The sequence below is a fragment of the Oncorhynchus nerka genome, linkage group LG24, assembly GCF_034236695.1.
Source record: "Oncorhynchus nerka isolate Pitt River linkage group LG24, Oner_Uvic_2.0, whole genome shotgun sequence".
Lineage (NCBI taxonomy): Eukaryota > Metazoa > Chordata > Actinopteri > Salmoniformes > Salmonidae > Oncorhynchus > Oncorhynchus nerka.
Window position 1 is genome coordinate 5,666,660 of NC_088419.1, and position 14,252 is coordinate 5,680,911.

The following is a 14,252-nucleotide window of genomic DNA, read 5'->3' on the forward strand; positions in this document are numbered from 1 at the left end:
TGGAGCCAGGAAGACAAGCATTTAGTTAGATACTACTGCACTGTTGGAGCTAGGAAGACAAGCATTTAGTTAGATATTACTGCACTGTTGGAGCTAGGAAGACAAGCATTTAGTTAGATACTACTGCACTGTTGGAGCTAGGAAGACAAGCATTTAGTTAGATACTACTGCACTGTTGGAGCTAGGAAGACAAGCATTTAGTTAGATACTACTGCACTGTTGGAGCTAGGAAGACAAGCATTTAGTTAGATACTACTGCACTGTTGGAGCTAGGAAGACAAGCATTTAGTTAGATACTACTGCACTGTTGGAGCTAGGAAGACAAGCATTTAGTTAGATACTACTGCACTGTTGGAGCTAGGAAGACAAGCATTTAGTTAGATACTACTGCACTGTTGGAGCTAGGAAGACAAGCATTTAGTTAGATACTACTGCACTGTTGGAGCTAGGAAGACAAGCATTTAGTTAGATACTACTGCACTGTTGGAGCTAGGAAGACAAGCATTTAGTTAGATACTACTGCACTGTTGGAGCTAGGAAGACAAGCATTTAGTTAGATACTACTGCACTGTTGGAGCTAGGAAGACAAGCATTTAGTTAGATACTACTGCACTGTTGGAGCTAGAAACACAAGCATTTAGTTAGATACTACTGCACTGTTGGAGCTAGAAACACAAGCATTTAGTTAGATATTACTGCACTGTTGGAGCTAGAAACACAAGCATTTAGTTAGATACTACTGCACTGTTGGAGCTAGAAACACAAGCATTTAGTTAGATACGACTGCACTGTTGGAGCTAGGAAGACAAGCATTTAGTTAGATACTACTGCACTGTTGGAGCTAGGAAGACAAGCATTTAGTTAGATACTACTGCACTGTTGGAGCTAGGAAGACAAGCATTTAGTTAGATACTACTGCACTGTTGGAGCTAGGAACACAATCATTTAGTTAGATACTACTGCACCGTTGGAGCTAGGAACACAATCATTTAGTTAGATACTACTGCACTGTTGGAGCTAGGAAGACAAGCATTTAGGTAGATACTACTGCACTGTTGGAGCTAGGAAGACAAGCATTTAGTTAGATACTACTGCACTGTTGGAGCTAGGAAGACAAGCATTTAGTTAGATACTACTGCACTGTTGGAGCTAGGAAGACAAGCATTTAGTTAGATACTACTGCACTGTTGGAGCTAGGAAGACAAGCATTTAGTTAGATACTACTGCACTGTTGGAGCTAGGAAGACAAGCATTTCGCTACATGATTTGAAGGGGATCATATCTTTCACCTGGATTCACCTGGTCGGTCTATGTCATGGAACGAGCAGGTGTTCTTAATGCTTTGTCCACTCAGTGTATGTCTAGCTCAGCTCGGGGGTTTCACTCAGTAAACTCAGTCAGGTGTTATGCCATAAGGCCGTTCAGGAAGATATTTGTTCATATTCACTGAATTCACATTGAGTTGAATAGAGAGCATTAAATGGTTTATGTTTTAGAGTCTGTGTCATCCTGAATGACAGCTTGCTGGCAGCTTAGTGTATGAGGTTGGCCCCACAACCCCTTCTGACTGAGACGGATGGGTTAACTCATAGCTCAGACACAAATGGAACCCTATTCCCTATGTAGTGCACTACATTAGACCAGAGCCCTATTCCCTATATAGTGCACTACTTTAGACCAGAGCCCTATTCCCTATATAGTGCACTACTTTAGACCAGAGCCCTATTCCCTATATAGTGCACTACTTTAGACCAGAGCCCTATTCCCTACATAGTGCACTACTTTAGACCAGAGCCCTATTCCCTACATAGTGCACTATTTTAGACCAGAGCCCTATTCCCTATATAGTACACTACTTTAGACCAGAGCACTATTCCCTATGTAGTGCACTAGTTTTGACCAGAGCCCTGTGGATAATAGCTCTATACTGGGAATAAGGTGCCATTGGGGAGGAGGTCAATATATGTGTAATTGAATGATTACGTACACACACACACACACACACAGAGAGAGAGAGAGAGAGAGAGAGATCCATCCATCCATCCATCCATTTGGTACAACAAGAATGTCAATCAGAGGGTGTGTTCGAGTGGTAATCCTAACTAAGCCGGCTGTAGACGGAACTCGGGGTGTTGCATCTTGCAATAGCCAAAAGTAGGACCCTGTAGTGGTTTTCCAACAGAAAGGCTCTGATCATAACTCACAGCAAAGTCGCTTCCTGTTTCAGTCACTTCTTTGGCCATGTTTGCGTGGGTCAAATAAAAACACCCTAACGATTGGTTGATACATAGTTCCTCCCACAATGCAGCAGAAGACGGCATGGTACAGTGGGTGAGTATCTACTGCAGAGAGACCTGAAGGAGACTTCATCAACACCTGCATGACCTTTTGATCACTTTATTATTTTTAAAGTTCATGCAATCGACAAGTAGTCGCAAGTCGGACAATTTCTATACCCATAATGCAACAACGATGGTCTCCGACTTGACAAAAGTGATCCACTCGAACGTGCCCAGTGACTAGGCAATCAGGCTATATCATAATAAACAGAGTAGCAACAGCATCTGCAAAGTGTGTCTATGTGTCACGACTTCTGCCGAAGTCAGTTCCTCTCCTTGTTCGAGCGGTGTTCGACGTCACCGGTCTTCTAGCCATCGCCGATCCTTTTTTCATGTTCCATTTGTTTTGTCTTGTTTTCACACACACCTGGTTTCAATTCCCTAATTACATGTTGTATAAGTTCCCTCTGTTTCCCCCCATGTCCTTGTCGGGAATTGTTTATTTGTACGTTCTTGTGCCATGTGTGACTGGTGCACTACGGGTTTTGTACCCATGTGCCATGTGTGACTGGTCCGCTACGGGTTTTGTACCCATGTGCCATGTGTGACTGGTCCGCTACAGGTTTTGTACCCATGTGCCATGTGTGACTGGTGCGCTACGGGTTTTGTACCCATGTGCCATGTGTGAATGGTGCGCTACAAGTTTTGTACCCATGTGCCATGTGTGACTGGTGCGCTACGGGTTTTGTACCCATGTGCCATGTGTGACTGGTGCGCTACAGGTTTTGTACCCATGTGCCATGTGTGACTGGTCCGCTACAGGTTTTGTACCCATGTGCCATGTGTGACTGGTCCGCTACAGGTTTTGTACCCATGTGCCATGTGTGACTGGTCCGCTACAGGTTTTGTACCCATGTGCCATGTGTGACTGGTCCGCTACAGGTTTTGTACCCATGTGCCATGTGTGACTGGTGCGCTACGGGTTTTGTACCCACGTGTTTGTTGTTTTATATGCCGTTAGTTTTATATATTCAATTTGGCTATTCACCAAGTTCTGCTCTCCTGCGTTTGACTTCCCTTCCACCAGTTATGCATCCCTTACACTATGTGTGAGTGTGTGGCGTCACTCACTTAACAGAGGAAAAAAACTGAAAATGTTTTTTTTTGATAAATCTGCAGTTCCTCACAATAAAATGACAGCAAATAATCAAATTTGTTTTCAAAGTCAGTCTGTCAGGTCGTTCAAATCTGTCTCATTTGATTAAAAAGTTCATTTGATTAAAACCTCCAAGGGAAGGTCTCACAACCATACAGCTGTACCAACAACTACAGTCAAGTCAAAGAGGGGACAATGGATTCATAAATGAGGAAGGCCTACAAGTGGGGAGATTTCTCTCTCCTCTCTCTCTCTCTCATTCTCTCTCTCATTCTCTCTCTCTCTCTCTCTCTCTCTCTCTCTCTCTCTCTCTCTCTCTCTCTCTCTCTCTCTCTCTCTCTCTCTCTCTCTCTCTCTCTCTGTCTCTCTCTCTCTCTCTCTCTCTCTCTCTCTCTCTCTCTCTCTCTCTCTCTCTCTCTCTCATTTTTTTACAGACACAGATTTAAAAATAAATCTCATATCAGTAATTTGCTGATCCATACCTGTCATATATTTGCTGTATTTGATAAACGGTATTGTCCTTCAACTTGTAGGATTTGAAATAAGAGTATATTATATTATATACCATATTACAAATCTGGCGGTATGAAATAGTTATTTTAGAAAAAGAATACAGTGGCATAAAACTCTTGAAAGCACAATACATCTGTGCATAATTGTACCTGAGAAATGGTTTGCTATAAAGAACTCTCTGACCCCTTCCTGTTAGTTTTCTGTCATGAGAAGACCCACTCACATGCGGAGGACGAGCTCTTCAAGAAGCTCTTCATCGGGTACAACAAGTGGTCCAGACCCGTACCCAACATCTCAGACGTGGTCATCGTCAAGTTCGGACTCTCCATAGCACAGCTCATTGATGTGGTGAGTAGCGACTGACAGGACCTGTGGACAGAGGAAGAAAGAGACAGAGAAACAGTAACAAATAGAAACAGAGAAACAGTAACAAACAGAAACAGGGAAACAGTAACAAACAGAAACAGCAACAAACAGAAACAGAAACAGGGAAACAGTAACAAACAGTAACAAACAGAAACACGGAAACAGTAACAAACAGAAACAGCAACAAACAGAAACAGGGAAACAGTAACAAACAGAAACAGCAACAAACAGAAACAGGGAAACAGTAACAAACAGTAACAAACAGAAACAGGGAAACAGTAACAAACAGAAACAGTAACAAACAGAAACAGAGAAACAGTAACAAACAGAAACAGAGAAACAGTAACAAACAGAAACAGAGAAACAGTAACAAACAGAAACAGCAACAAACAGAAACAGAGAAACAGTAACAAACAGAAACAGAAACAGAAACAAACAGAAACAGGGAAACAGTAACAAACAGAAACAGAAACAAACAGAAACAAACAGAAACAGAGAAACAGTAACAAACAGAAACAGAGAAACAGTAACAAACAGAAACAGTAACAAACAGAAACCGTAACAAACAGTAACAGAGAAACAGTAACAAACAGAAACAAACAGTAACAAACAGAAACAGTAACAAACAGTAACAGAGAAACAGTAACAAACAGAAACAGTAACAAACAGAAACAGAGAAACAGTATCAAACAGAAATAGTAACAAACAGAAACAGGGAAACAGTAACAAACAGAAACAGGGAATCAGTAACAAACAGAAACAGTAACAAACAGAAACAGGGAAACAGTAACAAACAGAAACAGAGAAACAGTAACAAACAGAAACAGAGAAACAGTAACAAACAGAAACAGGGAAACAGTAACAAACAGAAACAGGGAAACAGTAACAAACAGAAACAGAGAAACAGTAACAAACAGAAACAGGGAAACAGTAACAAACAGAAACAGCAACAAACAGAAACAGGAAACAGTAACAAACAGAAACAGAGAAACAGTAACAAACAGAAACAGTAACAAACAGAAACAGAGAAACAGTAACAAACAGACACAGGGAAACAGTAACAAACAGAAACAGTAACAAACAGAAACAGAGAAACAGTAACAAACAGAAACAGAGAAACAGTAACAAACAGAAACAGAGAAACAGTAACAAACAGAAACAGAAACAAACAGAAACAAACAGAAACAGAGAAACAGTAACAAACAGTAACAAACAGAAAAAGTAACAAACAGAAACAGGAAACAGTAACAAACAGAAACAGGGAAACAAACAAACAGAAACAGTAACAAACAGAAACAGAGAAACAGTAACAAACAGAAACAGAGAAACAGTAACAAACAGAAACAGAGAAACAGTAACAAACAGAAACAGGGAAACAGTAACAAACAGAAACAGAAACAAACAGAAACAGTAACAAACAGAAACAGAGAAACAGTAACAAACAGAAACAGAGAAACAGTAACAAACAGAAACAGAGAAACAGTAACAAACAGAAACAGGGAAACAGTAACAAACAGAAACAGAGAAACAGTAACAAACAGAAACAGAGAAACAGTAACAAACAGAAACAGAGAAACAGTAACAAACAGAAACAGAGAAACAGTAACAAACAGAAACAGGGAAACAGTAACAAACAGAAACAGGGAAACAGTAACAAACAGAAACAGTAACAAACAGAAACAGAGAAACAGTAACAAACAGAAACAGAGAAACAGTAACAAACAGAAACAGAGAAACAGTAACAAACAGAAACAGGGAAACAGTAACAAACAGAAACAGTAACAAACAGAAACAGGGAAACAGTAACAAACAGAAACAGTAACAAACAGAAACAGAGAAACAGTAACAAACAGAAACAGAGAAACAGTAACAAACAGAAACAGAGAAACAGTAACAAACAGAAACAGAGAAACAGTAACAAACAGAAACAGAGAAACAGTAACAAACAGTAACAAACAGAAACAGTAACAAACAGAAACAGAGAAACAGTAACAAACAGTAACAAACAGAAACAGTAACAAACAGAAACAGAGAAACAGTAACAAACAGAAACAGGGAAACAGTAACAAACAGAAACAGGGAAACAGTAACAAACAGAAACAGAGAAACAGTAACAAACAGTAACAGAGAAACAGTAACAAACAGAAACAGAGAAACAGAAACAAACAGAAACAGAGAAACAGTAACAAACAGAAACAGAGAAACAGTAACAAACAGAAACAGTGACAAACAGTAACAGAGAAACAGAAAAAAACAGAAACAGTAACAAACAGAAACAGAGAAACAGTAACAATCAGAAACAGTAACAAACAGAAACAGAGAAACAGTAACAAACAGAAACAGGGAAACAGTAACAAACAGAAACAGAGAAACAGTAACAAACAGAAACAGAGAAACAGAAAAAAACAGAAACAGTAACAAACAGAAACAGAGAAACAGTAACAATCAGAAACAGAGAAACAGTAACAAACAGAAACAGTAACAAACAGAAACAGAGAAACAGTAACAAACAGAAACAGTAACAAACAGAAACAGAGAAACAGTAACAAACAGAAACAGTAACAAACAGAAACCGGAACAAACAGAAAGAGTAACAAACAGAAACAGTAACAAACAGAAACAGAGAAACAGTAACAAACAGAAACAGTAACAAACAGAAACCGTAACAAACAGTAACAGAGAAACAGTAACAAACAGAAACAAACAGTAACAAACAGAAACAGTAACAAACAGTAACAGAGAAACAGTAACAAACAGAAACAGTAACAAACAGAAACAGAGAAACAGTATCAAACAGAAATAGTAACAAACAGAAACAGGGAAACAGTAACAAACAGAAACAGGGAATCAGTAACAAACAGAAACAGTAACAAACAGAAACAGAGAAACAGTAACAAACAGAAACAGGGAAACAGTAACAAACAGAAACAGGGAAACAGTAACAAACAGAAACAGAGAAACAGTAACAAACAGAAACAGGGAAACAGTAACAAACAGAAACAGCAACAAACAGAAACAGGGAAACAGTAACAAACAGAAACAGAGAAACAGTAACAAACAGAAACAGTAACAAACAGAAACAGAGAAACAGTAACAAACAGACACAGGGAAACAGTAACAAACAGAAACAGTAACAAACAGAAACAGAGAAACAGTAACAAACAGAAACAGAGAAACAGTAACAAACAGAAACAGAGAAACAGTAACAAACAGAAACAGAAACAAACAGAAACAAACAGAAACAGAGAAACAGTAACAAACAGTAACAAACAGAAAAAGTAACAAACAGAAACAGGGAAACAGTAACAAACAGAAACAGGGAAACAGTAACAAACAGAAACAGTAACAAACAGAAACAGAGAAACAGTAACAAACAGAAACAGAGAAACAGTAACAAACAGAAACAGAGAAACAGTAACAAACAGAAACAGGGAAACAGTAACAAACAGAAACAGAAACAAACAGAAACAGTAACAAACAGAAACAGAGAAACAGTAACAAACAGAAACAGAGAAACAGTAACAAACAGAAACAGAGAAACAGTAACAAACAGAAACAGGGAAACAGTAACAAACAGAAACAGAGAAACAGTAACAAACAGAAACAGAGAAACAGTAACAAACAGAAACAGAGAAACAGTAACAAACAGAAACAGAGAAACAGTAACAAACAGAAACAGGGAAACAGTAACAAACAGAAACAGGGAAACAGTAACAAACAGAAACAGTAACAAACAGAAACAGAGAAACAGTAACAAACAGAAACAGAGAAACAGTAACAAACAGAAACAGAGAAACAGTAACAAACAGAAACAGGGAAACAGTAACAAACAGAAACAGTAACAAACAGAAACAGGGAAACAGTAACAAACAGAAACAGTAACAAACAGAAACAGAGAAACAGTAACAAACAGAAACAGAGAAACAGTAACAAACAGAAACAGAGAAACAGTAACAAACAGAAACAGAGAAACAGTAACAAACAGAAACAGAGAAACAGTAACAAACAGTAACAAACAGAAACAGTAACAAACAGAAACAGAGAAACAGTAACAAACAGTAACAAACAGAAACAGTAACAAACAGAAACAGAGAAACAGTAACAAACAGAAACAGGGAAACAGTAACAAACAGAAACAGGGAAACAGTAACAAACAGAAACAGAGAAACAGTAACAAACAGAAACAGAGAAACAGTAACAAACAGAAACAGAGAAACAGAAACAAACAGAAACAGAGAAACAGTAACAAACAGAAACAGAGAAACAGTAACAAACAGAAACAGTGACAAACAGTAACAGAGAAACAGAAAAAAACAGAAACAGTAACAAACAGAAACAGAGAAACAGTAACAATCAGAAACAGTAACAAACAGAAACAGAGAAACAGTAACAAACAGAAACAGGGAAACAGTAACAAACAGAAACAGAGAAACAGTAACAAACAGAAACAGAGAAACAGAAAAAAACAGAAACAGTAACAAACAGAAACAGAGAAACAGTAACAATCAGAAACAGAGAAACAGTAACAAACAGAAACAGTAACAAACAGAAACAGAGAAACAGTAACAAACAGAAACAGTAACAAACAGAAACAGAGAAACAGTAACAAACAGAAACAGTAACAAACAGAAACCGGAACAAACAGAAAGAGTAACAAACAGAAACAGTAACAAACAGAAACAGAGAAACAGTAACAAACAGAAACAGAGAAACAGTAACAAACAGAAACAGAGAAACAGTAACAAACAGAAACAGCAACAAACAGAAACAGAGAAACAGTAACAAACAGAAACAGAAACAGAAACAAACAGAAACAGGGAAACAGTAACAAACAGAAACAGAAACAGAAACAAACAGAAACAGAGAAACAGTAACAAACAGAAACAGAGAAACAGTAACAAACAGAAACAGAGAAACAGTAACAAACAGAAACAGGGAAACAGTAAAAAACAGAAACAAACAGTAACAAACAGAAACAGTAACAAACAGAAACAGAGAAACAGTAACAAACAGAAACAGTAACAAACAGAAACAGGGAAACAGTAACAAACAGAAACAGGGAATCAGTAACAAACAGAAACAGTAACAAACAGAAACAGGGAAACAGTAACAAACAGAAACAGAGAAACAGTAACAAACAGAAACAGAGAAACAGTAACAAACAGAAACAGGGAAACAGTAACAAACAGAAACAGGGAAACAGTAACAAACAGAAACAGGGAAACAGTAACAAACAGAAACAGCAACAAACAGAAACAGGGAAACAGTAACAAACAGAAACAGAGAAACAGTAACAAACAGTAACAAACAGAAACAGTAACAAACAGAAACAGGGAAACAGTAACAAACAGAAACAGGGAAACAGTAACAAACAGAAACAGTAACAAACAGAAACAGAGAAACAGTAACAAACAGAAACAGAGAAACAGTAACAAACAGAAACAGAGAAACAGTAACAAACAGAAACAGGGAAACAGTAACAAACAGAAACAGAGAAACAGTAACAAACAGAAACAGAGAAACAGTAACAAACAGTAACAAACAGAAACAGTAACAAACAGAAACAGAGAAACAGTAACAAACAGTAACAAACAGAAACAGTAACAAACAGAAACAGAGAAACAGTAACAAACAGAAACAGGGAAACAGAAACAAACAGAAACAGAGAAACAGTAACAAACAGAAACAGGGAAACAGTAACAAACAGAAACAGAAACAAACAGAAACAAACAGAAACAGAGAAACAGTAACAAACAGTAACAAACAGAAACAGTAACAAACAGAAACAGGGAAACAGTAACAAACAGAAACAGGGAAACAGTAACAAACAGAAACAGTAACAAACAGAAACAGAGAAACAGTAACAAACAGAAACAGAGAAACAGTAACAAACAGAAACAGAGAAACAGTAACAAACAGAAACAGGGAAACAGTAACAAACAGAAACAGAGAAACAGTAACAAACAGAAACAGAGAAACAGTAACAAACAGTAACAAACAGAAACAGTAACAAACAGAAACAGAGAAACAGTAACAAACAGTAACAAACAGAAACAGTAACAAACAGAAACAGAGAAACAGTAACAAACAGAAACAGGGAAACAGTAACAAACAGAAACAGGGAAACAGTAACAAACAGAAACAGAGAAACAGTAACAAACAGAAACAGAGAAACAGTAACAAACAGTAACAGAGAAACAGTAACAAACAGAAACAGAGAAACAGAAACAAACAGAAACAGAGAAACAGTAACAAACAGAAACAGAGAAACAGTAACAAACAGAAACAGAGAAACAGTAACAAACAGAAACAGTGACAAACAGTAACACACAGAAACAGAGAAACAGAAAAAAACAGAAACAGTAACAAACAGAAACAGAGAAACAGTAACAAACAGAAACAGAGAAACAGTAACAAACAGAAACAGTGACAAACAGAAACAGAGAAACAGTAACAAACAGAAACAGAGAAACAGAAAAAAACAGAAACAGTAACAAACAGAAACAGAGAAACAGTAACAAACAGAAACAGGGAAACAGTAACAAACAGAAACAGAGAAACAGGAACAAACAGAAACAGTAACAAACAGAAACAGAGAAACAGTAACAAACAGAAACAGAGAAACAGTAACAAACAGAAACAGTAACAAACAGAAACCGTAACAAACAGAAAGAGTAACAAACAGAAACAGTAACAAACAGAAACAGAGAAACAGTAACAAACAGAAACAGAGAAACAGTAACAAACAGAAACAGAGAAACAGTAACAAACAGAAACAGCAACAAACAGAAACAGAGAAACAGTAACAAACAGAAACAGAAACAGAAACAAACAGAAACAGGGAAACAGTAACAAACAGAAACAGAAACAGAAACAAACAGAAACAGAAACAAACAGAAACAGAGAAACAGTAACAAACAGAAACAGAAACAGAAACAAACAGAAACAGTAACAAACAGAAACAGAGAAACAGTAACAAACAGAAACAGAAACAGAAACAAACAGAAACAGTAACAAACAGAAACAGAGAAACAGTAACAAACAGAAACAGGGAAACAGTAACAAACAGAAACAGGGAAACAGTAAAAAACAGAAACAAACAGTAACAAACAGAAACAGTAACAGAAACAAACAGAAACAGTAACAAACAGAAACAGAGAAACAGTAACAAACAGAAACAAACAGTAACAAACAGAAACAGAAACAGAAACAAACAGAAACAGTAACAAACAGAAACAGAGAAACAGTAACAAACAGAAACAGGGAAACAGTAAAAAACAGAAACAAACAGTAACAAACAGAAACAGTAACAAACAGTAACAGAGAAACAGTAACAAACAGAAACAGTAACAAACAGAAACAGAGAAACAGTAACAAACAGAAACAGTAACAAACAGAAACAGAGAAACAGTAACAAACAGAAACAGGGAATCAGTAACAAACAGAAACAGTAACAAACAGAAACAGGGAAACAGTAACAAACAGAAACAGAGAAACAGTAACAAACAGAAACAGAGAAACAGTAACAAACAGAAACAGGGAAACAGTAACAAACAGAAACAGGGAAACAGTAACAAACAGAAACAGGGAAACAGTAACAAACAGAAACAGGGAAACAGTAACAAACAGAAACAGCAACAAACAGAAACAGGGAAACAGTAACAAACAGAAACAGAGAAACAGTAACAAACAGTAACAAACAGAAACAGTAACAAACAGAAACAGAGCAACAGTAACAAACAGAAACAGGGAAACAGTAACAAACAGAAACAGAAACAGAAACAGAGAAACAGTAACAAACAGAAACAGAGAAACAGTAACAAACAGAAAGAGGGAAACAGTAACAAACAGAAACAGAAACAAACAGAAACAAACAGAAACAAACAGAAACAGAGAAACAGTAACAAACAGTAACAAACAGAAACAGTAACAAACAGAAACAGGGAAACAGTAACAAACAGAAACAGGGAAACAGTAACAAACAGAAACAGTAACAAACAGAAACAGAGAAACAGTAACAAACAGAAACAGAGAAACAGTAACAAACAGAAACAGAGAAACAGTAACAAACAGTAACAGAGAAACAGTAACAAACAGAAACAGAGAAACAGTAACAAACAGAAACAGAGAAACAGTAACAAACAGAAACAGAGAAACAGTAACAAACAGAAACAGAGAAACAGTAACAAACAGAAACAGTAACAAACAGAAACAGAGAAACAGTAACAAACAGAAACAGTGACAAACAGAAACAGAGAAACAGTAACAAACAGAAACAGAAACAGAAACAAACAGAAACAGGGAAACAGTAACAAACAGAAACAGAGAAACAGTAACAAACAGAAACAGGGAAACAGTAACAAACAGAAACAGAAACAAACAGAAACAAACAGAAACAAACAGAAACAAACAGAAACAGAGAAACAGTAACAAACAGTAACAAACAGAAACAGTAACAAACAGAAACAGGGAAACAGTAACAAACAGAAACAGGGAAACAGTAACAAACAGAAACAGTAACAAACAGAAACAGAGAAACAGTAACAAACAGAAACAGAGAAACAGTAACAAACAGAAACAGAGAAACAGTAACAAACAGTAACAGAGAAACAGTAACAAACAGAAACAGAGAAACAGTAACAAACAGAAACAGAGAAACAGTAACAAACAGAAACAGAGAAACAGTAACAAACAGAAACAGAGAAACAGTAACAAACAGAAACAGAGAAACAGAAACAGAGAAACAGTAACAAACAGAAACAGAAACAGAAACAAACAGAAACAGGGAAACAGTAACAAACAGAAACAGAAACAGAAACAAACAGAAACAGAAACAAACAGAAACAGAGAAACAGTAACAAACAGAAACAGAGAAACAGTAACAAACAGAAACAGGGAAACAGTAAAAAACAGAAACAAACAGTAACAAACAGAAACAGTAACAAACAGTAACAGAGAAACAGTAACAAACAGAAACAGTAACAAACAGAAACAGAGAAACAGTAACAAACAGAAACAGTAACAAACAGAAACAGAGAAACAGTAACCAACAGAAACAGGGAATCAGTAACAAACAGAAACAGTAACAAACAGAAACAGGGAAACAGTAACAAACAGAAACAGAGAAACAGTAACAAACAGAAACAGAGAAACAGTAACAAACAGAAACAGCAACAAACAGAAACAGGGAAACAGTAACAAACAGAAACAGAGAAACAGTAACAAACAGTAACAAACAGAAACAGTAACAAACAGAAACAGAGCAACAGTAACAAACAGAAACAGGGAAACAGTAACAAACAGAAACAGTAACAAACAGAAACAGAGAAACAGTAACAAACAGAAACAGAGAAACAGTAACAAACAGAAACAGGGAAACAGTAACAAACAGAAACAGTAACAAACAGAAACAGAGCAACAGTAACAAACAGAAACAGGGAAACAGTAACAAACAGAAACAGTAACAAACAGAAACAGAGAAACAGTAACAAACAGAAACAGAGAAACAGTAACAAACAGAAACAGGGAAACAGTAACAAACAGAAACAGAAACAAACAGAAACAAACAGAAACAGAGAAACAGTAACAAACAGTAACAAACAGAAACAGTAACAAACAGAAACAGGGAAACAGTAACAAACAGAAACAGGGAAACAGTAACAAACAGAAACAGTAACAAACAGAAACAGAGAAACAGTAACAAACAGAAACAGAGAAACAGTAACAAACAGAAACAGAGAAACAGTAACAAACAGTAACAGAGAAACAGTAACAAACAGAAACAGAGAAACAGAAACAAACAGAAACAGAGAAACAGTAACAAACAGAAACAGAGAAACAGTAACAAACAGAAACAGAGAAACAGTAACAAACAGAAACAGAGAAACAGTAACAAACAGAAACAGTAACAAACAGAAACAGAGAAACAGTAACAAACA

The 14,252-nt window shown here is 36.7% G+C and overlaps 1 protein-coding gene across 1 annotated transcript in view; it reads left to right on the plus strand.

Moving 5' to 3' along the window:
• The window catches only part of LOC115109866 (neuronal acetylcholine receptor subunit alpha-2-like), a 115,026-nt gene that overhangs the window by 14,469 nt on the left and 86,305 nt on the right, over positions 1-14,252 (plus strand). Inside the window, exon 2 of the mRNA XM_065008567.1 lies at positions 4,145-4,296. Within this exon, the coding sequence (XP_064864639.1) occupies positions 4,145-4,296 (152 nt within the window). The remainder of the gene's footprint in view (positions 1-4,144; positions 4,297-14,252) is intronic.